Here is a 27,663-nt window from a genome sequence, read left to right as displayed (position 1 = left end):
ATAGAGAAGTCACCCACTGGGCCATCACAGCGTTACCATGTTGCTGCACTGGGCCATCTTGTGCCACTTCCTGTGTTGTCACATCACCACGTTCTGTGCTGTGGCCTGGCTGCTGGCCACTGACAGCATCTCATCATTTGCACCTGGTGGTGGGCAGCAGGTACAAGGGTAAGGAAGTTGGGTCGTGAGCTAACAGGCAGTACCTCACTGTATCTGACCACTAATAAGATTAAAATAGGGTGCAAATGGAGCCCCTTGGGCAGCCATTTGGAGTTGCTCCTTCTTGGAACAGTGGGTCTGCCACTGGGGACTGTCCCCTTGGGTCAGGACACCATCCAAGGGAACTCCTGGAGGCTGAGAGTCCTCCCTTGTTTGGTGAATGTGCACTTTGGATCACTGGCCATAAACTTCAAGAATCAGCAGAGTAGTGATGAATCCATGTGACATCCTGGATCTGTAGGTGATGTCAGTGGAGCTTTAACTGAGTCTGAACAATAAATTTCATTTGGCCTCAGTTTATTGGCTCTGTGACATTTAAATTGGTGTGATCGGCAGGATGTCTATTAAGGAATTGTTAGTGAGGCAGGAATGTGCCCCTTCTCCCCTGGGTGTACAGCAGGTGAAGGAGAAGTGGTTCAGCCCACTTCTGGTCATAGAATCAAATAAAGCTGCGGGTGTGGTTGTGCTGGTAAAAAGATCCCCAAATCTACTTGCATCTTCATCACTCTTAGCGGATACTGGGGACATTAACATGGACAAACAAGATGGAAACAGAACATTCCTACAAGACACGACTTGAATTTATGTTTATTTTATATATATATTTATATATATATACCTTTGTATAGATTAAACCAGGTGGGATTTTACCATATACATTTTTTTTGGTATAATACATGAGAAACAGGAACAGGAACATAGCAAATATAAATCAGTACATTCCTTGAATGAACTCTTTGCCACACAGAGACTGAAAAATTGCATGCAATGGGCAGACAGAGAGAAGGGAAATCAGTTTTATTAAAAACAAAACCCCAAAGACAATCTAGGTACAACTGTCAACAGAGGAGCAGCGCTATATATGGCAAACCTGTATAAATTAAAAGTAAGTTCCACTCTGACATCTACTATGCTTTAAAGTGCAATGAAGCTTGATTTATTTACCTACAGAATACAGGAAAGATTAACCCCCTCTCCCCATTCCAATCTATCCCTAAAAAAACCCAAAACCAAACCACAAATGAGAAAACAATAAAATAAATCTAAAGGATATACATTATCCACAGTCCTATAGAGACGCCTACATCTACTCAGTAGCACCAAGAATCTGATATGGGTGTAATTAAATCAATTAAAACTGGGGAGCAATGGGAACATCTTTTGCTGCTTTTGCAGACCTCCTGCCCTTCATTAGTGTCTTGGAGGGGAGGTGGCTCCTCTCCCTGTGCTGGAAGCCAAGGGGACAGTGTCCTGTCCTCTCTCCATCCCTGGCTGAGCTGTCTTGGCAGCAGGCTACAAACACACACACATACAGAGCACAGTGAGAGCAGCTGCAGGTTACACCAAGGGGATGTGATGGGAAGCCGAGGCTGCACATGTGCACACACAAGTGTCTTCATGTGGGTGCATGTGTGTGGAGGGAGCGGGACTGATCTACACAGAGGGGAAGGGTTGTGAGAGTCAAACACATGCCACGAGCCTCTTTGGTGAGAGGGTGATGGGAAGGGGAGAGAGGGAGAGAAAGGGACTCAGCACAGTCCTCTTGCCAGCCTCTGTTTGTGTCGTTTTCCAAGGCCAGGGGCCTGCATGCCACAGTTCATCTGTCTCCACATGCCACCTCTTAACAGGCTTCAGTAGCCAAAGGTCTCCTGGGAAGCATAGACCATGTAGAGGAAGCCGTCCTCATCCTTCTCTTGCTCGTAGATCTCCGAGATGGGGGTAGACACACTCACCATGCTGTGCTGGTTCACCAGCAGGAAGAAAGCCTGGGTGGGATTCAGCTGCAGGCGACGCCTGTGGGGGCAAGGGCAGGAGGGCTGGGATCAAGCCACAGCATGTTCTGCCTCCCCCCCAGCAACACTGTTCACATGGGGCCAGGTATGCAGAGCTGGGACCTTCTCCACAGGCTCAGGACATGGTGTTTAGAGCTCAGTGGAGCTGGTTGGGGCTCCAAGGCCTCCAGGGGCACGACGCTGCAAACCCCTTTCTCCAAGTGCTACTGACAAGGGCAAAGCAGACAGGTGTGTTGCATGAGGATATGGAGGCATCCCTGCCCATGGCAGTGGGGCTGGAACTAGATGACCTTAAGGTCCCTTCCAACCCAAACCATGCTAGTATTCTATGATTCTATAAACAAAGGTGATTGGAGTCCCCCTCATCAGCTCCCTATGAGAGAGGTCAGAGTCCTTCACTTAGATTCTAAGAACCTGTCTCCCCCCACCCCAAACAGTCTGTACCACAAAACAAGGCTGCTATGGTTGTCATGTCCCCATCCCAACCCTCAGCAGGTGCCTCTGCCTCATTCTCACCCCACGGACTGCGTTCAAGGCCCATGGGCAAGGACAGGTTCACAGCACACCAGCTGCAGCCACCACACTCACCGGATTATTTTGACCAATTCACTCATGTTTACATGGTCTGGGACAAGGAACTTTGTCTTGTCCAACACTGGCAGCTGTTTCTCCCCTTTATAGCGTTCAATGATGACCTGGGGAGAAAGACAATGGTAGGGTCAGCCACAGTTCACAGCACCCCAAGCACTGGCCTCAAGGTCAAGCACAAATCAAACTACACAAACAGGAAAGTTAAGGTGAGGCCCTACTTTGCTTCACCCTCCTAGGGAAACATAACAGAAAGACACAAGCAGTGGCCGTCAGGCTGGCTGCAGACAGCTCTTCAGCAAAAACTCATCTCTGCTTGAGCCAGACAATGGAAAGCATCCAAGATAAGTGAACTAAAGCACCAATTGCTCTGGCTGCCTGAGAAACAGTTGGTATTAGTGGACTGATTGAGCTACCTCCCTGACATGCAGGAGATACGGCAGAGGAGTTAGGTTTATTTTAACATCACTTTCAGACTAACCAAAACCATAAGTTTTACTGGCTTGAGCTAAGGACTGAACTCATGGTGTACAGCTGGAGACATTTTCCTTCCCTTTTCAACCACAGCTCTGGGCTGCTGCTGTTCAGCATCAACCTGCTTGCTCAGGAAGAGCTGTGGATATTCCCAAAGAGTATTCTGAGGTTTTAGTTTATAATATTTGTTATAATAGCTTATAATATTTATAGTTTTTAGAAATCGCTGTGAAGCCACCCAACGCTTTCCTTCAGAAAGGGGGACTTTGGATTTTGCCAGTCCCTCTCCTTACTTTAACACTCCAGTGTGCAGACTCATGGACTCCACAAGAGATGAACTGTATGGTGAGCTTTCAATAGCACAGTGCCACCATGGGCAGAGCCCAGCTTGTCCGCCCCTCTAGGAGGTCTTGCCTGGGAAAGCTCCTACCACATTCTGAAAGGGCTAAACAATGGTTTCTGTTCAGTTCTCCTTCTATTATAATTAATGAACTTATTCTGTTAAGGAGTCTGCTGACAGCTACAATTGCCATTCTAAACCAGCTTGGAAATGTCCTATTTTTATTGCAAGGAATAAGGTGGCAGGCAGTTAAAATAAGTAATGATATCACTTATAAAGCTCAATCCATTCCATTACAGTGATACTCTGACTCGCATCTCTCCAATACCTACTTATTTTCTCCACAGAAAGACATTTGTATCCTAATCAGTTCACTGTCCTCACTGAGTTGAGACTCAACATTATTTTTCACTATAAGGAGTTCTATAAATCATCTTCCCAGGTCTTTTCCAAAAATATCTGGGAGACTGCAATTGCCTTTGGGTAATGAGCAGCATGCAGGGACCAGGATCCCCACAAGATGGCTCTGTGGAGCCGAAAGGATCAGGAGAACCTCTGACAACACTATTTCCCTTTCCATTAATCAGCTGTTGACACACACCAGCCTCTACCAGCAGCAGCAGCTTAACTCCTGCCGCCTGTCCACACCAAAGCCAAATCAGGCACTGGCTGGGATGCTGCGGTACCACCGGTGAGCTGGGAATGCCTGAGGAGTTCCCTGGAGCGCTGGGATGGGCACAGCTACACCGCAGGCAGCTCCCGGGCGAGGGGGGGCGGTGAGGCACCTGGGCGAGAACTCTGCACTCAGAGCGTCCCAGGAACCCATCGTGGGCAGAGCTCACGCAAGGGGAACCCAGGAGCCCGAGGGCCAGGCAAGGAGCATATGAAAGCGCCCAGGAGTCCACCAATGTATTCTCACATTGGACATACCTCCTCTTGATACTCAGCAAGAATACCAGAGAAAAAGACCAGAGAAAGACAAGTATTGCTCCTCCAGCCCCTGTGCAAGACAGGGAGCTGATGAAAGAATGATTTTCTGCAACAGGTTATAGCATGCATCGGGATGCCTCTCACCAACCTGCAAACATCCCTTCCTCCCTGTAGAAGAAGGGTAAAGACAAAGAGAAACAGAACCATCCTATTGTATTTCATTTGTCTTGCTTGGACATACGAGCATTTTGGCTCTGAGGGGACGAACAATCCCAAGGGGCTGGGCACTCACAGCAGCCACATACACGGACACTGCTCTGGCCACTGAGAAACAGAGGTACAAAAAGGCAGCTCTGTAGCAACCTTTCCATGCAGGAAGGGTCCTGTACAGTGGGGCTATGCCTCACTTCTCACTTGCATCTAGCAGGAACAGAAGCAGACATCTCTCATTACCAGCTAGGTCCATCCCACAAAGGAAAGCCTCTCAATTAGTCCAAGAATGGGCCGAGAAGGATGTCCAGGCTGTTAAAGCAGCAGCTGCCTTGTGTCCTGAACAGAGAGAGGGCCTCTCGTGTAAAATAGCTCCAGGAGTTTGTTTCCAAGAACATGAGCTGCTATTTGGGTAACTAGCTATGGGAACAGGTGGCCAATGGACAAAACGTTCTTGTCCAGCTTGGAGGGAAATGCATGATCAAATGCTAATATTACATCCCTGTGGCCATAGGGCTTATATACAAAGCCACCTCTCCTCCTGCATCATATTCCAAGCTGCTGCCTCATGCCAAAAGGTTACTCCATGTGGGACACTGATCTTGGTGTGGTGAGACGCCACCACAGGTCTCTGCAGAAATAACATGAGCTGGGCACCAGTGGAAAGGCTCAGGGCAGAGCCTTGAGTCCTGATCCCATCACAGAGGGGGCTTCAGCAGCATTTATAAACTGAACTGCTGTTCTGGAGCCAGTGTGAAGTGGTAGAAAATGATTTTGGTAGGGAATGGGGCTAGATCTAGCAGCCTAAGAGAGGAAAAGCTGCCACTGCTCCATGTGTCCAGGTTCAACCAGCAGCAAGGCACAGAATGTATTCCCAGTAGGCACGTGCAGGCAAATGCATGTAACACATACATACACATGGCCAGACACAGAGATCATCACAGACACACAGAGCACTCACACAGACACAGAGAGCACCAATAGTTTCACACTGTCCCCCTCCAGCTGAGCAGGGCAAAGGTACTTTAATGGCAATATTGACAATAACCCTCTCCAAAGGTGTTCTGGTCATGTCAGGTCTGGACACTGGGTCTAACAGCTCCTCAGAACAGCTCCTCACAGGAGCCCAGAGAGGGCTGTCCCACCAGCTCTCTCCCAGTACATGTGTATGTGGCACAGCCTCTTCCTCAGCCTGCTCTGGAGACGAGACAGAGATGCCCTTCCCTAAGCACAAAGCCAGGCCATGCATGCTGCAAATCACCCTGTCCCTTTGTCACAGCAAAAACTGACTCACTCAAGGGTTCTGAGTGGAAACTGGAATGCAGGACGATGGCAGCAGCTGCAGCACAGTTTGCTGTGCTTTCTGCAGCAATAAGGGTGTGACCTGGGCCATCTTCTCCCCAACTCCCTCTGGTTTGTGGGTTCAAATCTCTTTGCCAATTCCAAGTGCCTTCTTGAAACAAGACCTTCCTACAGCCAATTTGCTGCACTGCACTGCTAAGACCCACAGCTACGTGCTGCACAATGTTGCAGTATGAGGCTTTGCTCAGCCCAAGCACTGAAAGCAACATACAGTGGACTTGCAGGAACTTTGCTATGTGAAAGAGTAGAGACGGCATCAAACTTGATGTCAAGGTCTACCTGAGACCAGGACTTCACAGGTACCAGGGCCACTGAACAAAGAGATTACCAGGAAGGCCCAGGTCTCTGCCATGGCTAATCCTTCACACATACAGCTCCCCTGACATCCACACCAGTGGATGGACCCTGATGACACAGAAGTCTTCTCCTCGGATGTGTGGTGGTTGACCCCAACACAAAGAGCACTCCAGCTCAACTCTCCCACCATGGTTCAGCAAGGCTGGTAAAATTCTGCATGTGGATGCAGAGCTCTGGCTCCTCCCGTTCATTTCCCAAGCAACACACATTTGTGTACAGGCACTTGATATATGTGTGTATATTTTATGTACAACTTATTTCTAGCCTGTCTTTATTGCTAGAGCTTAAGGCATTGTAATTAGCTCTGCCACAACTCCAGAGAAATGCAGACCTAGCCTGATGCCATGAAATTCATGTTAAAAGCAGTGATCAGTAAGTGTGCAGATGATATAGCATACTGGTATTCACTGTGCTGCAAAGGTCAGCTCTACTGAGCTGACAGCATGTGGAAAAGAAGGAAGCAAAATAATTATTTTTGCTAGAAGATGCTGTGCTGGAATCAATAGAAAAGCAGGAATGGACTATTATGTGCCAAGAGCAGTTTGAGACATTAAGCCTTGAAGGCTAAATATTGATTGTATGTAATTCTAATCCAATGCTGGGCAAGCTGAACTAGGGACACATCCCACTTTTTGGTCATACATGCTACGGTATTGCAAATACTAACTCAAGCAATTCCCAAGTATATTATTTCACTAAGTTCTCCATCTTCTCAGGAAGAGAAGTAAATACTAGGACATCACAAGCACACTCACAGCCAAAGATACAAGCCAGCACATTAAGTCTGACATGGACAGGAAGAACTGGAGTCAATTCATGGAGTCTTCATGGAGCACATGGCAACATCAGGTAATGGGAAAGCACAGAAAGTGTGTGACCATTTGGTTGTGGTGTGAATTATCCTAACAGGGTCTCTGCTTTCAGAACAGCAAAGATCATCTCGTACATCTTTCTCTGGGCAGATGCAGACAAATCCTTACCAGGTTATCCAGGAAAAGCCAAGTAGCTACTACAGAAAACAAACAAAACCCAATCCACACAATGCTGTATTAGCTTGGAAGGAGATTTGAGATCAAATCAGCTCCTTGCCTCTAGGGCAGGTGTGAAGCGTAGGAGAAAGGCTGCACTTTGCATTGCTCAGAATGCAGCTGGCATGCACCAGGCATGCGAGGCTTATGGAGCATCCTGTATTGATTCTGCAGAACAAGGTTTTGTAAACTCTGTGGCTGGCTGGTGGAGGCAATCCAGCAGCAGCATAGAGGGGTCATGAGAACAAAGGCTAATACAGAACAATGGGAACAACTTACCGGGATTTTGTTGGGATGCTGCTCTCGGATCTGCTGCACTTCTTTACAACGATCCGCTGCAGAGAAAGAAGTGAAGAAGTAGAGTTAGAAACACGTGGCTGTGCGAGCTCAGGCAAATCCAGGGTAACCACCCTGCAAACCACAGACAAAGAGGGACACTGCTAAAGAAATGCACATTTGCTCATCAGGCCTTTTCTGACTAGTTTGCAGCAGAAAGGTGGTCAGGAGATGTCAGCTTCAGTGATCAGACCTTCATGGCTTCCTACCACCCCAGTCACCTCCAAAGGCAGGGACATACTATCCTGCCCAGTAAAACTGGGCAACACACATGGAAACTAAATGACTGAAGTGAGCCCACAAAGAACAAAACTGTATTCTTACATCTGCCTTAAGCAAATGCAGCTCATGGTTCTATGTATTCTTACATCTGCCTTAAGCGAATGCAGCTCATGGCCATCAGTGCTGGGCAGCAGCACAGCTTTAGGAGCTCAGCTCTGGAAGTTCAGGCTCCTTGTGTCTCCTGGATGCTTCCCCAGAGTAAAGGAGTTTCTAACTGCGGCTGGGTTTTAGCCATTTCCTTCTGCCCTTTGTACACTTCCAAGCACTATCTGGCACAATGCCTCAGCCCAAAAGAGATACACCTTGCCAAGGAGGGCTCCTTCACTATCACAGACCTACAACAGCTATTGGCCTGACAGAAAGTACTTCTAGACCTGTTGTGGAAACAGGAAATAAAACTTAAGCAAGGAGATGACCCAGGTACCAGAAGATCTTTCTTCCTGCAGTTGCTCTTACACTTCCCAACCCATTTTCCTCCAGAGTTCATGTCTGTCACAGACAACAGGCAGCACATAAAAGCCTGTATGCTCTTTGAGCTTACAGAAGAAATTCAAATGCCCCCTTCATTGTTTTACCAGAGAGCCCTCCACTTACCACAATCCAAAGCAGCAGGAAACAGAGGACAAAACCCTGCCAGGATCAGCTATGCCTGTGTGTGCTCTTCCTGTGACACTACAGACCTATGCTCCTCCTTTGCATTACCATTACCCTGGGTAGTGCTTCACAGCCTACAACAGCTCATCTGAAGCACCCTAGGGAAGCAGTTTCGTGGATCACAGCAGGTAAAGCCAGGGGTGAAGGCCAACAACTGAGGACCACCTCGAAAAGCAAGATCTGGGTCTTGCAGGATCTGTGATGGGATCCTCCTGTCACTGGCGCAGCACTCTCTTCAAGCCTGACCCACCTGAACTGCTTCACACAGCCCCAGTTCCTCACAACCTACCAGGATAGGGCAGGATAAGTGCATGTGTTTGTGTTTTCTCCCCACAAATATTAAGCATTTCTTCCCTAACAACTTGCTAAAATCCTATTTCTTATAAATTGAAATTGGTTAGATGCTACTTTGGGAACAGACTGGAGTTTCTTTTGGGACACAACTATAAAGTCACCAGATCACAGAGGCTTTTAAGTACTTAATTATCTTTTTAAGATAATGAAGGGAAATTATCTCTCTGCTAGGAATTGCCAAACTTTTCTACCGTAGGACTCCATGGGCTAGCAAGACAAAGCAAGATTATTTGGATTTGATGGAAAATTCAGGTATTTTTGTTTGGGGTTTTGTGACTGAAGATGTAGTTCCCCATGTTTCATTTTCACCATATCCAGTGCTCCAGGGCATCCAGATTTATCCTTGTCCAGGTAATTTTCCCCTGAGGTCCAAAATCAGCAAGGAGTTAGGCAGCAATCAGCACTGCATGTGACACTGGTACAGCAATGGCTGAAGGACACAATGTCAGCATCAAGCACACAAGCAGCCAACACACAGGACAGCATCTGAAAGGCTAGAGATCCAGAGCACGAGTGGACAACACTTACCAGCATAAGCACTTTAGGCTCAGACTTGCTGGGTATTAACAGAGCCTGCAGAAAGCTGTGTCCTCATGGCTGGAGAGTCCATGCTTCAGTATCCACCCTATTCTGGGTCATATCTGGTAAGACGGCCATCTGGCCTCTGGCTCTCTGGTTAGATGGCCATGTGGATGAGCCCCCCAGACATCATGCATTTCCCTGTAGGGTCACAGAACTTTTTCTGCATAATTACGAAAAAGGTCTGAGAAGCAATTTGCTGAAGGTAAGTTGTCAGCCTTTGCTTGTTACGATGGCTAGTGATATACATAACCTCAGAGCATCCAAGTGCATGCATCAAGAGGGAGCCCACCGTGCTCCCTGGAAGCACCACCAACTCCAGCTCAAGGGTTTCTTCCAGGTCTCGCTGCCTCTACGCTCAGCAGGAATCAAGGCCAGCAGCCATGAGTAACAAAGCTCTCAACCAGCCTCAAGCCTGACATACGGTCCCCTGACCCACTCTTTAAGACCTGCCATGTGCCCAGGACCTGGTCCCTTAGGTCAGATGTGTGCAGAGCTTTTGCATTCCTTGTGTGAGGAGGCTGATCTGCAGGTTACCACAAGGCAATGACAGCTGGTGCTGCTTTACCCAAAGGGCTGCAGGATCCCTTCAGCAGGTATGTGTGATTGCAGCTACAAGCACCTAAGCTCTTCTTCCTCTGCCCAGGGGATGCCTATTTCAGAAACTTCATTCTTGAAGGCAGCTGGGATCAACCCCACCTAAGCTGTTCAGATGCCCCAAGATCCAGGCAGAAGTTTCCAGGCCATTGGAAGCTCTGCTAAGGAGTGCACTCAGTCCCATCATCCAACCTTTGTTTGGAGGTCCAACCAGACAGGCTTGGGAATCAAGAGAATCTATCCTGCCTCAGATGCTGTGCAAAGGTAGTTTCCGTGCACAACACAGTTCAGGTGCTAGAGATCTGCAGGAAGTAGGTGATGGTCACCCACAACCTCCTCAGCTGGGAGTGGGAGCTAGAGGTTGATCCTTTGTCTCACATCAGCGTCTTCAACATCAAATAGCAAAGAATGGCTATAAACACCACCTTTAATTTCATGTATCTGTAGTCTAGGACACAGAAATAAAGAGAAAACCACTAAAGGGGTCTCAAGAGAGACATGGTGGAGATGCCAGCCTGGCACTCAGGCTCATGCCACGTACAGCACTGCAGGCAGGTTGCTCCCTCCATCCTGCCACTAGCAGTACCTTCACACTCACACTTTGTACATGGCAGCTCTGACTTTACAAGCCTTGTGCTTCTTCTGTAGCTCCCAAATTACAACTGTGCTATTTGAGGTTAAGACTTTCCCCTTTCCTGTAGCACCTGGCCACAGTTAATCCTAAGCCTATATGTAAAGGGACCCACAGCTGTTTGTACAAGCCAGTCCCTATCTGCATTTTTTTCTCTGGCCCCTCCTTGCTAAAACACCTGATTACAGCAGCTCAGGGCCTCCAAGCAGGATGGGACAGAAGAGCTGAGGCAAGATTCCTGACCTGCACACAGAGGGAATAGCACTGTGCCTGCTCCACATCTGCTGCGAGGGAAGCTAGGCTTCTCCTCACTGCCAGGATGTGAGAGCTCAAGATGGCAGCAAGATAAAAACCACACCCTTTCCATTAGTTATTCCTAGCAAAAATTCACTGCTGGGGCCTATGAAAGGCAGGAGTATTTTTGTAGCATTACACATGCCACAGAAATTGCCTGTTTCTCCTCCAACTGCTGTTTCAACTGTTAAGTACCCACAGCAAAGCTTGCAAATTGCCCAAAACACCAGAATCTCAGCTGTTTTTCTTAACTGAGGTCCTTCCCAAGCTGTTCTCCCAAAGACGTGGGCACACCATGTATCCCATGGCAATGAGGGATGAGCTGGTTATGGCAGTTAAGAACAGCAGAAAAATTTAAGCCAGGCTTTCCAAACATGAACCATTTTATCAGCAGTGTCCAGTAATGTGTGCTATGGGAGAGTGATGTGCTGGGTGCTGTGCAGACACAGGACATAAGAACAGCCCTGGATGCAAAACAGTTTAATCAGACAGAAAGTACAGATGGTGGAACAGAAGGAAAACACATGGCAAGTTCTCCAGCAATGCAGTTGTATGATGGACAGCATTTTTTAGGAGACACTGGACAAACACTGGTAGTGCCCTGGGGCAGCAGATGGACTCTACAACCAGCCCTGTTGCCTGTGACCAACAGGAATGCTGTTAAGAAAACACCATGAAGAAAAAAACCCACCTGGAAACGTCATCAATGTGCTACCAGGTCAACAGCTCCTGAGCTGAGCAAGAGCTGTGTGTGGAAAGCAAAGAGCAGAAATTCACCAAGTCAGTTATTGTCTCTCCCTGTGGTCCCACATGCCACAACTCCTGGTCCACCCCTCCATGGCATGAAGGGAGTGTGCGGATATCCCTGCCACTGGCATCAGGCTGCCAGCCCTGTGGCTTTCTCACCACCCTCCACAAGACACTGGCAGCCAGCTTAGGGGTGGATCCACCTCACAACTGAAGCAGATACAAAAATGAACATGGTTCTTCAAGAAGCTGCTGTGGTCTGTCCCAGGGCAGAGGGTTGCTGGAAGCTGGTCCTCTCTCCAGGAGAGTTTCTGTGAGGAGGAACTGGATGGTTTGAAATCAGGGCATGTCTGGGATGAGCTGGCAACTGCTCAAGACACAGGGAAGTTATGCAGATCATTCCAGATGAACATCCATAAATATTTCTGTGGTGTCACACCACCCTAAGGCCGACTCCTCTCACCACCAGGAAGTGCACCCCGTGTATGTGTCCATGGCTCACACCACAGCTGACCTCACCTGTCCTTGCCCCATGGTGGAGGGCTGGTTCACAGGCCTGTGGCACTGCAGGAGGAACAAGAGCAGACTCCACATCCAGGAAAGGAGGGCAGAGCTCAGGAGGCCAGCTGTGTCCTGTGAAGGCTGTCCTTGCTGCTAAGAAAAGGCTGTTGTCTCAGGCTACATAGGACAGGAGCAATGCAGAAACCTGACTGTGATTCTGATCATTGGTTGTATTTTAGTTCTTCTGTCTGCAAAGAGAGGGCTCTGGACAGAATGAATGACCTGGGACCAAAACTACACTGAACTTCATGTCTGATACAAAGTGTGTCTCTGCAACATGGTGTAGGTAGAGCCTGGTGCTCTGCTGTCACAGGAAGGTATGAACGTGAACGTGGAGCAACTGATGAGGTTTGCAGAACTATCCCTTTTGTTGTTACAACTTCATTACAAGATGTTTAATGTCTGGCAGGATTTCTGAATGCCCAGCTCCTAGAGCCCTGAGAGTGCAGAGAGATCTCGGCAGTCTGGTTATTTGGGTATCCCAATCTTCCTGGCCGCTTGACAATGGGTTTTAAAAGACAAACAGGAACCATCTTCTTCTTTTTTTTTTTTTTCAGTTTCAAAATATATCCAAATATAATTGAACCTGACTCCAGGAATGAGTATTTGTATCAGGCAAATCCATGATAAGGACTCAGCTCGTGACTAAGCAGAGCTGCAGAACAACCATGAAGTCTAAATTCATGTCAAGACCTATGCTCTCTGGATGCACAGTACCATGTCACCCCTGCCAGGGGCCGTGCAAGATGAGCAGTGGGCCTCCAGCATTCAAACAGCTTTAAACAGGGCTTTCAACTCACTACACCTCCTGAGCATGGGAGGCAAATGGGCAATACCTTCTGTGCCATGTTTGGATGGCATACTGAGTACTTACATCAGAGCTCCAGATAAGGAATGGGTTTATTTTGCTCAGTGTTTAATCACAGTTCACTAGCCTTGGAAAAAGAACAGCAAGTTCCCTCTGCATGAGCCTCAGGAGAGACTGTCCTCTGTGAGGGCTTCCCTCTAGCTTTTGGTTGACCTTTTCTTCTGTCTTGACAACCTTTGCAATTTTAAGCCTCTAAGACAGGAAAAATGCACTCAAATTTCTCAGAACTACTCACAACACTTCAAATTGCTCAAAGAAGTGGCACTCCTGGCAGAACTGTGTTTTAATGCAGAACACCACATGTGCATGCACAAAGAGAGTTTGCAAAGCCCAGGACATTGCTATTTGTGCACAAACAGGCCTGGACATGCACAGATTTGCAGAGTCTATTTGGAGAGATGTGCCAGACACAAGAGTCTTAAACTTTACTCCTTTATTGTCTCTCACAGCCTATTTCCAAACTGCCTTCTGAAGACAAAAGGCAACAAACAACTGCAGGACCAGAGTCAAGAGTCTTTTTGCACTGCAGGTCAACCACAGAACATCACGTAAGAGGGTGACACCTCCCAGGGGACTCTGGGTCTGGCCAAGGAAGGAACATAGAAGCCAATGGAGGTGACTTGTCTGTGGCTCATGGCTACCTGATGACAGGCAGCAAGACTCCAGATTAATCAGTCTCCACCTTCCTGGCTCAAGGGGATACCTGAAGTTCTTGTAGTGAAGAAAGAATTAAGTAAAAGCAAAGGACACGCAGGTTTTATTATCCTGGCTGCCAGTCAGTTTTGTTATATAAAAGAAGAATAATTTAAAAAAACAGTATTTGTGGTCTCCATGTCTAGCTGGCATTAACTCTGGATGTTTGTTCATTTCTTCTCATACCAGCATTTTCTTTAACACTGATAATTAACCACACATCAAAACACATCACAGACTGTTCTCAGTAATTAATACAAGACAGGCAACTAAGCATCAACTTGCAGCAGCAGCCTAACTTCAAGGAAGCACAGCTCTTAAAGCACAACTGGTAGAGCATGACTACTGCAAGCACAGAATCGAGGACAAACTGACTGATTAACCAACCTCACATCAAGACACTCTTTCAAGCCACCAACAGGCAAAACTGTTATGACAAGCACAGGATGGTGTGTGAGACATGACAACTCATCCACTGCTGGTCTTTCAACTCATAAACACAGCTTATACTAAGGTGAGTCCCCAGAGAAGGCCACACTCTTCCCTAAAGCTTCACACACTGCTATCATCTAGTGCTGCCTTTCCTTTACAGAGAGGTGGCTTCCCAGAACTAAAAGCAGCTCTCCCAGAGTGCTGAGCCTGGGATGAGAATACTCCACCCAGAAAGGCTAAGGTTAAACCTCTAAGTTTGTCACCTAGCCAAGGGCTCCAGCTGCCCAACAGGACACAGCGTATGTGTCTCACTGCAAGTGCCTCCATTTCAGCAGGATGCTGGGGCACGAGGCCAGCTGGCACTGAGTGAGCCTATTGGTCTAGGTTTAAGGTCCATGGCTGCCACCAGACTGGCTGAGCACTGCATTGAAAACAAAGCTTGAAGCCTCTTGTCAGCCTTGCAATAGGGAGCAGCCAATTCCAAACAACCCCTTCAAGAGCAGTGGGAGGCGCAAGCACTGCCCAACACTCCTGAAGACTCCTGTCTTTACAGGAAGCACAATGGTGTTGTCAGGATGCTGCATGCTCGCTGCAGCCAGGACACCCTGTTCCTCTGACACAAACCACAGCTTTATTCTGGGAATTGTTCTGGGCTCCTATGAAGGATCTGACTAAACAGAAGACAACCACCTCAGTGGCTACAGCCAGGCTCACCACATGAATGCAGAGGGTTACTGTTGGATTTTACCCCCATGCACCCAGACCAAAGATGCTCTGCTACAGACATGCCAAAGACAGAACCAGGTCACAGAGCATCACCCTGTCACCACTAACAGCACTGCAAATCACAGGAGAGGTCAGCTCTCGGTGCTCTCCACACACGCTGACTCAAAGCCCTGGTGTTTCCCAGTCAGTCCCTTTTTCACATCCTCAATGGTGAATTTTATTCAGAATATACCCAAGGAAAAGGAGATGAACAAGCAGAAGGAGATAATGAAAAAAAAAATCTCAAAAATACAAAATGGGGGAAAACATGCACTTAGGAAAGTAGAATCTTCACTATGGGGTGGCAGAACAAGACCTAAGCAAGCCACTTGCTGTGAACCTGGAGCCTGGGTGCCATTTGTAAACAGCCACATTCCTGACTGCCTTTTGTCTGGTTGTTTTTAGAACTACTCCACTTCTGTAAAGTTTTGAAGCCTTAAAAATCAAGCCCTGCTGAGGGTACAGCGTCACTGCTGATGTTTTCCATCAGCCCTCTCCAACTGCATCGTAAACAATCACTTCCTGCCCGTTGTGTAATGATTTGAAGACAAAAACAAGCTGTATTTACTTTCTCCAACTGAGCAACTCCAGCCCTGACCCAAAGCAACTGTGTGGGCTGCCAGGCCTCCTCCTCCTCCTTCCCCTCCTCTTGGCTGAGCTCTGCAGACCAGTCAGCTGAGAGAGCAAAAGGGCAGAGGAAAGTACACAGAAACAAGGAGCACCTGCAGTTGCCGGCACCAAACTCCCTCACCCCCTCCTTCCCTCCCAGGCTATTTTAATCCTGCTTTCTTTCAACTACTCTGAGCCTCGGATTTTGTTTTCCTTCTGGCTCATACAAAGCCTGAGCAACCTGCAATGACAAACCAGGTTCCTCCTGACAATAATAAGCTGATTCTCACCAGTTTAACAGCAGGTAGTTACTAAGGGCCACTAAAGACTTACTAGGACTCCTTTTAATACATAGCTCAAGAGAACAAAACAGGGTACAAAGCATGGTCCAAACAAGCGTCCCAGGGCATCCAGACTTCCCTTGTTTGTGCACATTCCCTTGGCTCAGTCGCTGTGGCAGGAGAAGGCTGCATAAGCATTCAAGGCCTGGAAGGCTGTGCCAATAAATTACCAAATATTTACAGTTTCCAAGAGAGCAATGAGGGGTTGGATCAGCAGGAAAAAGCTCCAGTTTTAAAGCTAACATAGGAAGCACGCCCTCACCTGCCTTTGGACAGCATTCGACACAAATCAAGGTCTCTTCTGGCATGAATACACCTATTTCAGCATTATTCAGGCAGTAATGCTCAACCAATAGCTCCCTTGGGATGTAACTTGCCAGAAACATGGACCTTTCCCAATGCCAGCTGGCAAAGGTCAGGCGAAACAGCAGCTGATGTTTCATCTGATTTCATTACCGGATCTGACAATCCAATCTGGGAACTTATGTGGTCACCGTCTCGTCAGTTTGAGTTTACATTTTGAGCTTCCCCACCATGTACTTTAACAAAGGGATGGGTGTGACAGGAGCATTAATTCTTTTGGTGTCAAGAACAACAAGAGAGGGTATATCAAATTCTTGAAACAATAACTACTCTAAGCTTAAGGAGATGGGGAGGATGGAAGGTAATTTTTGAAGAGGTCATCGTGCTCTGACAGTCCAAAGTGTAAAGACTGGACCCAGGGCAGGAGTGAAACAAGAATCGCAGAAGGTTTGGACTGGAAGAGGCCTTAAATACCAGCTAGATCTAAAAATACTTACCTCCTGACTCCTACTCTCGCCCTGCAGACTTCAGAGCTCCTTGTAGCCGACACCCCACCACAGTCACCCCAATTCCTCGGGTGGATGCATACGCAAGACATGACACAGGAGGGTGACAGCTCAGCAACCACACTCGCGTTCTCCAGCAGCCGCCCCCCCCACACACACCGTGGTCCTGTGGCCCTTTTTGTTATCCTGTGCTTTATAAAAACGGAGCTCATCGAGGGGCAGCGACCGAACCTGTGCTCCAGCACCCCATTAACCCCGGCAGGGCGCAGCGCTGCCCGCGCTCGGGGCTCGGTACATAGGGGGGCCCCCGACGCTCCCCCGGCCCCTCCACCAGCTCCCACGCCCGCCCCCCGAAGACCAGCGGCAGGGATGACATCACCGCACGGCGGCCGCGGCACCGCCCGCCCCTTTCCGCGGAGCCCGGCGGAGGCCAAGCCCCCGGCCCCGCGGGGACCCCCAGCCCGGCTCACCGAAGGTGCGGCGCTGCTTGAAGGGCCGGTCCGACGGCATGGCGGCCAGGGCGGCGGGGCCGGCGAGCGGCTCCTGTGGCGGCGCGGCCTGCGAGGGCGCTGCGGCGGAGTGGGTCACTGACGTCACCGCGACACGCCCGACGGGGCGGGGCTTGGCTCACGTTGGGGGAGGGAAGAGCCCCGCCCGCCCCCTCCCGCTGTGCCGGGACGCAGGAGCACCGGTAGCAGTGCGGTTCTGCCCGAGCTGACCCGAGCAGCCGCTGACCTCCAGCCTTGCTCCGCACTAGCCCCGGGCTGCGGCCGTCGGAGGTGACCGAGGGATGGAGGTGTCGTGACTCCAGCGCATGCTGGCTGCTGCTTCTGGAGATCCCGGCTCCAGCGTGGTCCCAGCGGCACTGCTGCTTCCAGCGCCACCGCCGGCACTACGAGGAAGGGTCCGCATGTGTCCCACAGACCATGGGCCCAGTTCTGAGCTTCCACAGCGCACAAACCCTGACACAAACCGATCCCATCGAGGTCACTGGATACGGGCAATTCCCATGGCTGCCTCCATCATTTCCCAGCTAATGAGTCTCGTTTTCTGCATTCAGAGCTGCATTTATTCTGAATATTTTAAAGATTACAAATAGGGCAGGCTATTTCTGAATAAATGAACCAAAACCACACAGAATGTCAGCATTCCATTGAGAACAGTGTTTAACACCCCTCCTCAATGTATGTACACTGCAACCAAAGCCGTGTTCTGCCAACACAGTATTTCATTGCTTACAGTGAACTGGCACAAAACATAAATGAATGCAGAATATTAAAGGATTAAGTACAGCCTCAGTAAAAAAAAAGCATCTGTTAAAACCTGCTCCAATTATTGAAAGAGACACCAATTAAAAGTAGGTTTAAGTGTAATCAAATTCTTTTCTCAGAGCTCTCCAAGAAAGGAACAATTACTTTAATGGCTAAAATCATGGATTTTCCTTGACCAGGCAGTAGCAGTAGTTAAACAAACACAGACGTGTATGGAAGACTCTTCAGAGTCACTTTTATAATTAAGATACAAGTAGAGATGTTTCCAATACAGGTCCTTTTAATCAGAAAACACATAAGGGAAAGCAGTAACGTTGAATGAGGCATGGCAAGGTGGTCAACTTTACAGACAGCATCCTCAGGCAAGGCAGTTTTATTACTATTGTTATAAAGTGTGAATGAACCCCTTTCTGATGAGAGGCATGGGAACTTAAAATTTAGTTATTTGATCCCTGATTTTATCCATGCAGACTGACAGTGCAGGACTGGGATTATGATTCCACAGATTATTCATACACCTGGAGCTGGAGAAAAGACTCTGGTTCATGGAAGCTCTGGAGCTTCCAGAATGTTAATGTACTTACAGAAATGGGACATGGATCAAGGAAGTTCTACTTCTAATACAGCAGAGTATGATTTATACACTCCCTCCTTCAGCCCTCAGCCTTCCTGAAAATTCTTGCACACACTAATACCTCTTGTGCCTGTTCATACTGATGTTGTTGGCAAAACTTATTTAAGGAGGTGCACTTTGTATCAAAAAAACCCTGAATCAGTCAAAGGTTTTGAGAAGATAGCAGAAACCAGCCATATCAACCCAGCAGCAGCAAGCTGTCCTAACATGACCTGTGATCAACAACCAGGTTTACACATGACAGCATTCCTACATGGTAAACACCACTGATAATTAGTACCTCTAGGTGCTTGTGAAACCTTGCTAAGTGGAGGGAAATCTCCATGAAGGAATCCTGCAGTGCTGGTAAAGGAAGTGTATTTTTGTCAACAGAAATGGTATTGATGCTCAGGCTTGCTGCCCCTGCACACCCCAGCTGTCACAGCTCTTCCTACACATCATTCTGGTTCAAAGAGCTGCTCTAGCTCTTCCAACATAAGGCAAGCCTATATTGTGTAACTATCTATGCCAGACTTTCATCCCCTAAAGGTGTAGCTATACATAACAGTGTTTAGACAAGATCAAACATAAATGCTCTGTTGGTGGAGTGCTGCACAGAGCTCAGCCACCTCAGGCAGACAGGGCTGCTTAGGAGGGTGCTGCAGCAAACACAAGCTGAAGCAGCTTAAAAGAGCTGCTCTCAGATCCACAGATGAGCCTCTACAGGCCTAGCTCTGACAGTGTGAATATGTTATCACCTTCATTCCTCTGCCAGAGCCTTACCTCGGAGCAGAATCAGCACAAGAGAGCATGTCCTTGGGCCTCAAGTGCTGCTGTTCACAGCTCAGAGCCATCCCTCAACCATGAGCTCATTAATGCATTAGGGATTGGTTTCCACATCTCAGCAGCAGATGCCTCCTCTGCCTTCAGAGAGGAATCCACCACAACAGGCTTCTCCAATTAGGCCAGCCTCCAACCACAACTCAAAGCAGCACTAAGGGGCGGATCACAAAGGTTATTCGTGTCCTCCTTTGAACCACTTCGTCATGATTTCTGTCTAGAAAAAAAGAACTATAATGCTTATTTTCCTGCTCTTTCTCAATTAGACAATAATATTACCATACAGGTAACTAGCCCAGCCTCAGCAAACAGGACAAGAAGTCAAACTTCATCCCACCTCTTTCTTGACCCTCTTTATGGTACCTCAGGAAAAGTGAAATCCTTCTTGCATACAGTGAAATCCGAACTTGCATACAGAGGAATTGCTTCCAGTCAGATCTCTGAGACTCTCTGATGCTCCAGATCCAAATAAGCCACTTTGTCTCCATGGTAATTACTTACATGTAAACTGTTGTTCTTCAGCCTCATCTACCCTTCCCCTTTTTCAGAAGAAAAATACTGAATTAACTTTGAATGCTGGTATGGAAGTAGCACTAGCATGGCTTAAGCAAGGCCTTGCTCTGATCAGATGGATTTGACAGACTCCAAAACCACTTTCTTCAAGACCCCATTATTCAAATTCCTATTTCAAGTCAGACTGCTAACAGTCCTTGAAAAATAAAACATAAACGCCCCCAAACCAGCTCCCAAGCCCCAATCAATCATCACAGAGCAAGACATCCATAATATTATTCCAAGTTTATAGTCTCAACACAATGCAGAAAAAGGGCACGACTGTGGTTCTACAGCTTGTTTGTTTAAAAAAAAAATAACACTTCAACACTCTGTCCCAGAGTCAGATATGACACCAACCCACTTGTAGGGCAGCTATCCTTAAGGAATTGTCCAAAGGAATTCATGGTACTAAAGAAATTCTTCGCTGTTCAAAAGGGTAACACTGCCACCTACCAGGGAAAGCAGGTCACTACCTCCAAGGAAGCATTTCTCTGGCTATGAACAACAAAGATAGACAACTGAAGTCACGTTCTTCTTCTGCCTTTCCTCACTGTTCCATTGTTATCCAGAGGCTTGAACTTGCTAGAGGGCATTTACTTGAAGACAGTATTCAACTACGTCATTATAGCTCACGAGCGCTGTATAAGCTGCTGTGTATCAGGGACTACTCCAAACACAGAGCATGATTTCAGACCCTATTTACTGGTTTGATGGCATGGCTTAAACCAAAACTTAGTAATAACAGGGACACTGAACACATGCTGTGTGAGTATTCCTGTGTCCAGGAGGGGGATGTTTATGTCAGTCACTTCTTTGCAGGATGACAGCTCAGCTACCTGAACTACTATAAAGCACCCTACCCTGATGCTGCAGGACTGGGCACCTTACAGATCTCAGAAAGCATTTCTCTGCTTCCTGGTCATACCTACCTAAAAAAAAATTAGACATGGTCTATTAATTAATACCTAAGTCTGAAAATGCACATAAAAATGCTGAACATAAAGGTTTGAGTCACCACATACCCACCTTATCACCTTGTGCTCTGAAATCCAAAAAAGTGTCCAAGTGACATTTGTACTAAAGATTCCAAAACTGCACTGCAGCCTGTCAGCTGGACTGTCCCCAGCCGACTATCCCCAGCCTGCTGAGATCACCCATAAATTCTTAGTCTATTCCTCAGTGTAATACTGGACCGTATCACACGTTCCTACTACTGCTTGTAATTTTGAAAGAACAGGGCTAAACATGAGCTAGTCACTTCTGCTGACAGGTACATGACTCAGGAGTGATCCCTCATCAGCACAAGAACAGAAAACTGCAGTTACTCAGTCAAGGTTCTTTAACTGAACAGTACGTGTCATGCCTGCAGGCTGTGCCTCTCTGCTCACATGCACTTGCAGAGAAATTCTTTTTCATGCTAGTAAAACACTTTTACAACAAGAAGTTTGGGACCAGATCTGTGAGGAAGCAGCTGCACTACCTGCAGGCACCCTTTCTCTGTGGGATACATGAGACTGGGGAAGAATCCAGTTCCCCAAGCATTGCTCCTGCTGTAGCAGTTGGCTGCACAAGGAAAATGCAGAGCAAGGCAACAGGCATAATTTCTGAATCTGGGCTACAGTGTTCTGCACATCACTATGACTCTTCAGTACAAGCCAGAGCTGTATCTGACACACAAGTGACAAACATCTTGAATGCAGACATTCTGCACAAATTCTTGAACTTTGCGTGCCATTACAAAGCTCTTTTGAGGCAACAAAAATAACCCCTTTAGTATTGTACATGAATCAGATGACCATTTTTTTCCTTAATGGCCATCAATAAAAAAACACTGAAGGAACATACCAAATTGTCTACTGAACTGTGACAGCAGGAGAGCACCAACAGTCTTGATGGCCTTAGCCACAAGACTTCTGCCTGAAACAAAGTGGTAGGAAAATGCTCCAACATACAACACGATTGTGAGTGCAATGCATATACAACTAATAGTTATTTGAAGAAAGCAACAGATGAGTAAAAATAGTCCAAGGAAGGTTCTACATTCTGAAGAAACCCTCGATCAATCCTGAGCATAATGAAAATCTTCAGAAGGAAAACACAGAAGTCACTGATGACACTTTTTAATCTGATATGGTCATACTTTGTGTCAAACTAACTTGTCAACAGAGTAAGACAGAACTAGAGGACAGGCAAGTTTCATATTTACAGTCATTTGGAAGTCATAGTGTCAAAGCCTATCTCAAATAGTGGTTACAGAAGTACAGGAATATACAGAGAATCATCCTTTTTAGAACATTATTAGAATTTTATTACATTATCTTGCTAACTATTAAAAGAATCTGTTGCATTTTTTACTGCTTGATTCTAATTCACCAACTCCTCAAAGTGATTTGCAATACAAAAAAAAACCAAAAGCCACGTTTTCTGTTTGTAAACAACAAAACCACCCACTTTTGTTTTCCCAGACATTACTGGAGTGGCACAGCAGAGTGCACACAAATGCTTTACTCTTTACCATTAAATAAAAAAAAAATAAAGAAATAACAAACAACAGTTGGGCAAAGGGAAAAAACAGACCAGGTCAGTGGAATCATTCAGTTGGATTCTGGATGACAATCAGGAAGTAGTCTTTATCTGGAGAGAAAAAGAAATAAATTACTCTTTCATTGTTGGTATTTTTTCACAGCAACAGTAAAACTCAACATTTTTTTATATCTCCCTGGTATGCTGTGGGAACTGTAAAGTTCTGACATTCATTCTCACTGAGCAAAACAGGCCTGTCATGTCAGGTCATTTATTTTTGAGTCTTACGGAGAGAAGGCATCAGATTTAAGAATTGCATGCTCCCAAGGCAACTGAACTTAACTCAGTTTGTGGCTAGGAAGTAATAGTAACTGGCATATGCAGTGATGGAATCAAAATCAGTGGTGCAAGATGGTGATTTCCTCTATCTCACAGGCAAGCTGCTGGGCTGCAGTGACTGTAGCTACGTTTTTGCTGGAGCAATGCTCCTTCCTCTCTGGTGAAAAAAGCCTGTTTCAGCATAAACAACAGAGCCTGCCTTAATATCTGCCTGGCCAGTCCCTGCAGAGCACCCTACTGCAACTGCAGTCTCCTCTGCCTCACATCAGCACAAGCTCACCACAGAGACAGCACAGCGTGGAAGAGCAAAGCTAAGTTCCTGCCACATTAGTGAATTCGTTGCTTCCCATTCTGTAATTTGATTAAATAAAAAAGGATGTTTCCTGAAAAAAAAAAAAGGTTGCTGCTGATGTAAATGTACAACTCCTGACTACACAAATCAGTTCAGAGTCGAGCGAATCCAGAGGCCACAGAGATGCTGCAAGGTCTGGAGCAGCTCTGCTCTGGAGAAAGGCTGAGAGCTGGGCTTGTTCAGCCTGAAGAAAAGGTTCCAGAAAGACCTTAGAGCAGCTCCCAGCACCTAAAAGGGCTACAGAAAACCTGGAGAAGGGCTTTGGACAAAGGCCTGTAGGGACAGGACAAGGGGGAAGGGCTTTAACTTGCCAGAGGGGAGACTGAGACTGGATATTAGGACAAAACTCTTTCCTGTGAGGGTTCTGAGGCACTGGCACAGGGTGCCCAGAGAAGCTGTGGCTGCCCCATCCCTGGCAGTGCTCAAGGCCAGGCTGGATGGGGCTTCGAGCAACCTCGTCTAGTGGAAAGTGTCCCTGCCTGTGGCAGGGGGTTGGAACTGGATGAGCTTTAAGGTCTCTTCCAACCCAAACCATTCCAATTCTGTGATTCTACAGCTACAATATGCCCTATTACACTTCTCTGATCTGGAAAGATCTATTGGATTGCTTTGCTTTATCACTTAGCCTACAGTGCTGAACTGAAACTATTCTCAAAACACATTCCTTTATAACTCTTGTGTTGTAAAGGAAAGACACAAAGCATGAGAGGATGCAACATGCTCTCAGAACTTTCTACTTTGAACAAGATGAAACAAGGAAATTTCCCACATTCAAACATGAAAAAAGCAAACTTAAGTCAATGATCAGTTTCAACCTTGAAGAAAGCAGAACAGCTTCTTGGTAAATAAGAGATTACACAGTATGAACAGAGCAGCAGGCAGAACTTTTCTCTCAGGCTGACAGCATCAAACTCATGAGAACAGAATTCTGCTGGATTTCCTGATGCCTTCTTTGTCTCCACTTTTACCTGGTGCTACCATGATCTCATTTTTCTTGGAGCGAATCCTTAGGAAGGTGAGGTCATTCTGGGGATCGATGTCTCGCACAGTGCTCCTCGCCTTCATGATGAAGCTGTGCATGAGACCTGCATACTGAATTGTTGTGGAGTTGTCCATAGTACTTTTAATAGGAATACCTGCAAGGAACAGGGGACAGGAAAGGTCAGCGACAAAACTCCAGACCTAACTCTGCCTTGGGCATCACCAAGTCCAGCTGGTGTGGCTATTTATCCTAGCAGATACTGTCCCTACACAGGGACTAGAAGTGGTCTTTTTAAAGGCTTAAAGGAAGAACTTGAACAGAAATAAGATGTGGAAAGGCTAAGATCTGGAACCACAGGTGTAAGTGAGAAGAACTACTTACTTCTAGTACTGTCAGTGCTCTACTGTTGCTTTTTCATTTATTTATGAGACTTATAAATAAATAGTAACAAAAATAAATTCGGGGGGGTTGGGGGGGAAGAAATACAAATGTTCCAGTTTTGTTCTCCTAACTGGGAACTTCTTTTCCTATCAGAAAGGCTCCTGAACCTCACAGTTAAAAGATATTCAAGTAAGCCAGGCTGGTATCAGCACTGACTGTAGAGGACATCACCTGCTGCACCATACTGTTACAAAGATGAGGCTCCAACATTCTAAGAGTTGAGGCAGTCCTGCGAGGTCCCTGTGCACCAACCAAGAGGGCAGACCCACTCTTATGCTTCTGTCACCCATTAGACATGTTTTCCCACAAAAGGCCAGCCAAAATTCAGCTCTCGTGTCAGAAGAATGCAGTAGCCAACTACCAAATTTCTGTCATGGCAGAAAACCTGCTGCAGATGGATGTTCAAATAAGCACAGCTTCAGCCTGGACAGCACAATCCATCATTCATGACCATGAAAAAGCAGTGAGCAGGGACACAAGCTGCATACAAGCATTGCAATGACCTGGTCTTCAAAATATTCATATATAGAATCATAGGATCAGCTAGGTTGGAAAAGACCTTTAAGATCTTGAAGTCCAACCTCTACCCCAGTACTGCCAAGGCCACCACTAAACCATGTCCTTAAGGGCCTAGTCTGCACAGTTTGTGAACACTTACTGAGACAGTGATTTCACTACCCGTCATCTTTTTTAAGGATTATTTCTAGGAAATATTCAAATTAAATTGATAATTACACAATATTAAGAAGTTGGGCTGCTCATGGTATATTCAGAGTGCGCTGGATGAGTCTGCTCTGTTGGACTCTTCAAAGACACCAAGCTTATGAGTCTCATGAGGCCACAAGCATCAGACAGCTCAAGTCCACCAAAACAGCAGCATTCTGGGCATGCACAGCAGCAAGACTGCAATGTCAGGAGCTCTTTTAGTGCTACTAATAAAGGCTTTGACAGAACAGTCTCAGACACTAGCATAAGTCAAGTATTTCTAAGCTTTTGCAAAATTTTTTAATGAATTTATTTTCTAAAATAACAAAGTGAACTTGCAGAAAAGAAGAAATGAGAATTGAGTTTTCTCTTGTAACCTAACTACTGCCTGGTTTTGGTTACAGGCATATCTTTACTAAAGATAGAACGTAGCCTAAACACAAGTATAACAATAAGCAGCTCTTAAAAGTGCACACTTGGAACTAGTTGTATCTCAGCAAAGCGAGAATGACACCATACCTTCCGAGTTCACAACAATGATTCCCTGCACTCCCTTTTGGCTCTGAATTCGTTTCAGTGTTTCTTCCACCTCAGCCTGCAAACAGAGAAAGCACAAATCAAGAGAAAATTACAGCTGATGTTTGCCTTCCACCAAGCTTTCTAACACTGTGCCTGAAAATAAAGCCACACAAAGATGAATCAGGCACATACCACCTACACTGTTCTACACAGCTAAGCACCTGCACTGACACTACTTTTTCTGTACAGTCTTTTCAGCTGGTTTCTGTCTTTGCTCTTCACTCCTCTGTGATTACAATATTGAAGAACTCCCTCTAATCTTTCCCAACCCTCCTGCAACTTCCCACATCAGCTCCTTGCTGTAAGCTTGCAACTAGATTATTAGATTTGCTTAGTCAGACTGCTGCAATTTAGCTGTCAAATAAAAATCATGTATGAAAATATACATGGAAGTTATGAAAAGTAGAAGATACATTCTGAGTGCAAGACCACCTTCCCTTTTACCAAATGAATGCTAAGAACAACCACAAATAAGGTAAAAAAAACAATTAATAAATGTCATGTATATATAATTATGATTTGTGCTGGAATAGCTGCAAGATGATCATAGAATCACTGAGTGGCCGGGGTTGGAAGGGATCTTAAAGCTCCCATAGGCAGGGACACCTTCCACTGGAGCAGCTTGCTCCAAGCCCCCATCCAGCCTGGCCTTGAACACTGTCAGGGATGGGGCAGCCACAGCTTCTCTGGGCACCCTGTGCCAGCGCCTCAGCACCCTCATAGGGAACAGTTTCTGCCTAAGATCTAAAACAAACCTCCGGGGAAAGCACCCACTGAACACGAACAGGGCCGCACCCACGCGTTCCGAGCGTAAATCCCAAACCCGAACCCAGCTGGGGGGATCGAGAAAAAGCGGAGAGAGACCCAAGAGCTGCCCACAGCCGCGCCGCGCTTCGGAAGGGGCCGGACACCGCTCGGCCCAGTCGCCGACAGGATGAGGCAGCCCCGCTGGCCCGGGCGGTCCCAGGGCCGCACATCTCCGCCTCACGAAAACGGCGTTTCCCCCACGGCAGCCGCACTACAAGCACCCGTCCCACGGCACCACAGGGACCCCGCCCCCACAGCCCAGCACCGACCCGAGCAGGACCGCCGCTCCCTCACCCACCATCTTGAGCAGCCACCGCCCCGTCACGGCTCGGCGCGCTGCGCCTGCGCGCAGCCCGGAAGCGCTCGTAAGGGCGGGTGTTCGTGAGGTGAAGGCGGTGGGTGCGCGGTTGGGCTGTTGAGCTCCTGGTGAAAGCACAACGGTTCTTCCCTCACATAACTACAGTGAGAGGAGAGGGCTGCGACACCTGGAGCAGTGTGTTATGTTTTAGTCCTCACTATAAGGAAAAGATGTGGATGGGCAGGAGAGGGTCCACAGAAGGGTCAAGAAGATACGTCAAAGACTGCGCAGTATGTGAGGGAAGCCTTCAGAAATGAAGGCTCAAGGCAGATGTTATCAATATCTTACAATAGTTAAAGGGTGGCTATAAAGAAGAATCCGTATATACAAGGAATGTGGGGAGGAGTAATGGGTACAAGTTAATCTTCGGGGGACTGTGAAATACGAATCCACTTCTCTAAACAAGGTAACAAGGTTTTATTAAGGGACAAAGTCAATAAAGCAA

The 27,663-nt window shown here is 47.0% G+C and overlaps 2 protein-coding genes across 3 annotated transcripts; both read right to left on the bottom strand.

Moving 5' to 3' along the window:
* Positions 1-1,002: 1,002 nt before the first annotated feature.
* Positions 1,003-17,443, bottom strand: MAP1LC3A (microtubule associated protein 1 light chain 3 alpha). The gene is made up of 4 exons (XM_034066781.1): positions 17,324-17,443; positions 7,581-7,636; positions 2,601-2,707; positions 1,003-2,013 (listed from the first exon to the last, which is right to left on the bottom strand). Exons 1-4 carry the CDS (start codon positions 17,361-17,363, stop codon positions 1,851-1,853), a joined length of 366 nt encoding a protein of 121 aa, XP_033922672.1. The 5' UTR covers positions 17,364-17,443; the 3' UTR covers positions 1,003-1,850.
* Positions 17,444-18,333: 890 nt separating this feature from the next.
* Positions 18,334-27,208, bottom strand: DYNLRB1 (dynein light chain roadblock-type 1). 2 transcript variants are annotated; one of them, XM_005147524.3, is made up of 4 exons: positions 27,159-27,208; positions 25,994-26,069; positions 24,315-24,482; positions 18,334-22,766 (listed from the first exon to the last, which is right to left on the bottom strand). In XM_005147524.3, the coding sequence occupies exons 1-4, from the start codon at positions 27,159-27,161 to the stop codon at positions 22,723-22,725; spliced, it is 291 nt and encodes a 96-aa protein (XP_005147581.1). In that variant the 5' UTR covers positions 27,162-27,208; the 3' UTR covers positions 18,334-22,722. The 2 variants fall into 2 exon arrangements, with proteins under 2 accessions (XP_005147581.1, XP_030903512.1); XM_031047652.2 differs by lacking the exon at positions 27,159-27,208 and adding an exon at positions 27,130-27,152.
* Positions 27,209-27,663: the final 455 nt, after the last annotated feature.

The sequence above is a fragment of the Melopsittacus undulatus genome, chromosome 10 (assembly GCF_012275295.1).
Source record: "Melopsittacus undulatus isolate bMelUnd1 chromosome 10, bMelUnd1.mat.Z, whole genome shotgun sequence".
NCBI lineage: Eukaryota > Metazoa > Chordata > Aves > Psittaciformes > Psittaculidae > Melopsittacus > Melopsittacus undulatus.
The sequence above is the reverse complement of the archived record's forward strand: the minus strand, read 5'-3'. Positions and strand labels throughout refer to the sequence as shown.

Bases quoted from the DNA above. Each gene is read 5' to 3' on its own strand.
- MAP1LC3A (XM_034066781.1), bottom strand. From the start codon at position 17,363: ATGCCGTCGGACCGGCCCTTCAAGCAGCGCCGCACCTTCG. The intron at 7,637-17,323 runs GTGAGCCGGGCT...CTTTCTCTGCAG, and splicing joins CAAGCAGCGCCGCACCTTCG to CGGATCGTTGTAAAGAAGTG. The intron at 2,708-7,580 runs GTAAGTTGTTCC...CTTTCTCCCCAG, and splicing joins AGCATCCCAACAAAATCCCG to GTCATCATTGAACGCTATAA.
- DYNLRB1 (XM_005147524.3), bottom strand. The intron at 24,483-25,993 runs GTATGGTGTCAT...TGTTCCTTGCAG, and splicing joins CATTGTTGTGAACTCGGAAG to GTATTCCTATTAAAAGTACT. The intron at 22,767-24,314 runs GTAAAAGTGGAG...TTTTCTCTCCAG, and splicing joins TGAGATCATGGTAGCACCAG to ATAAAGACTACTTCCTGATT.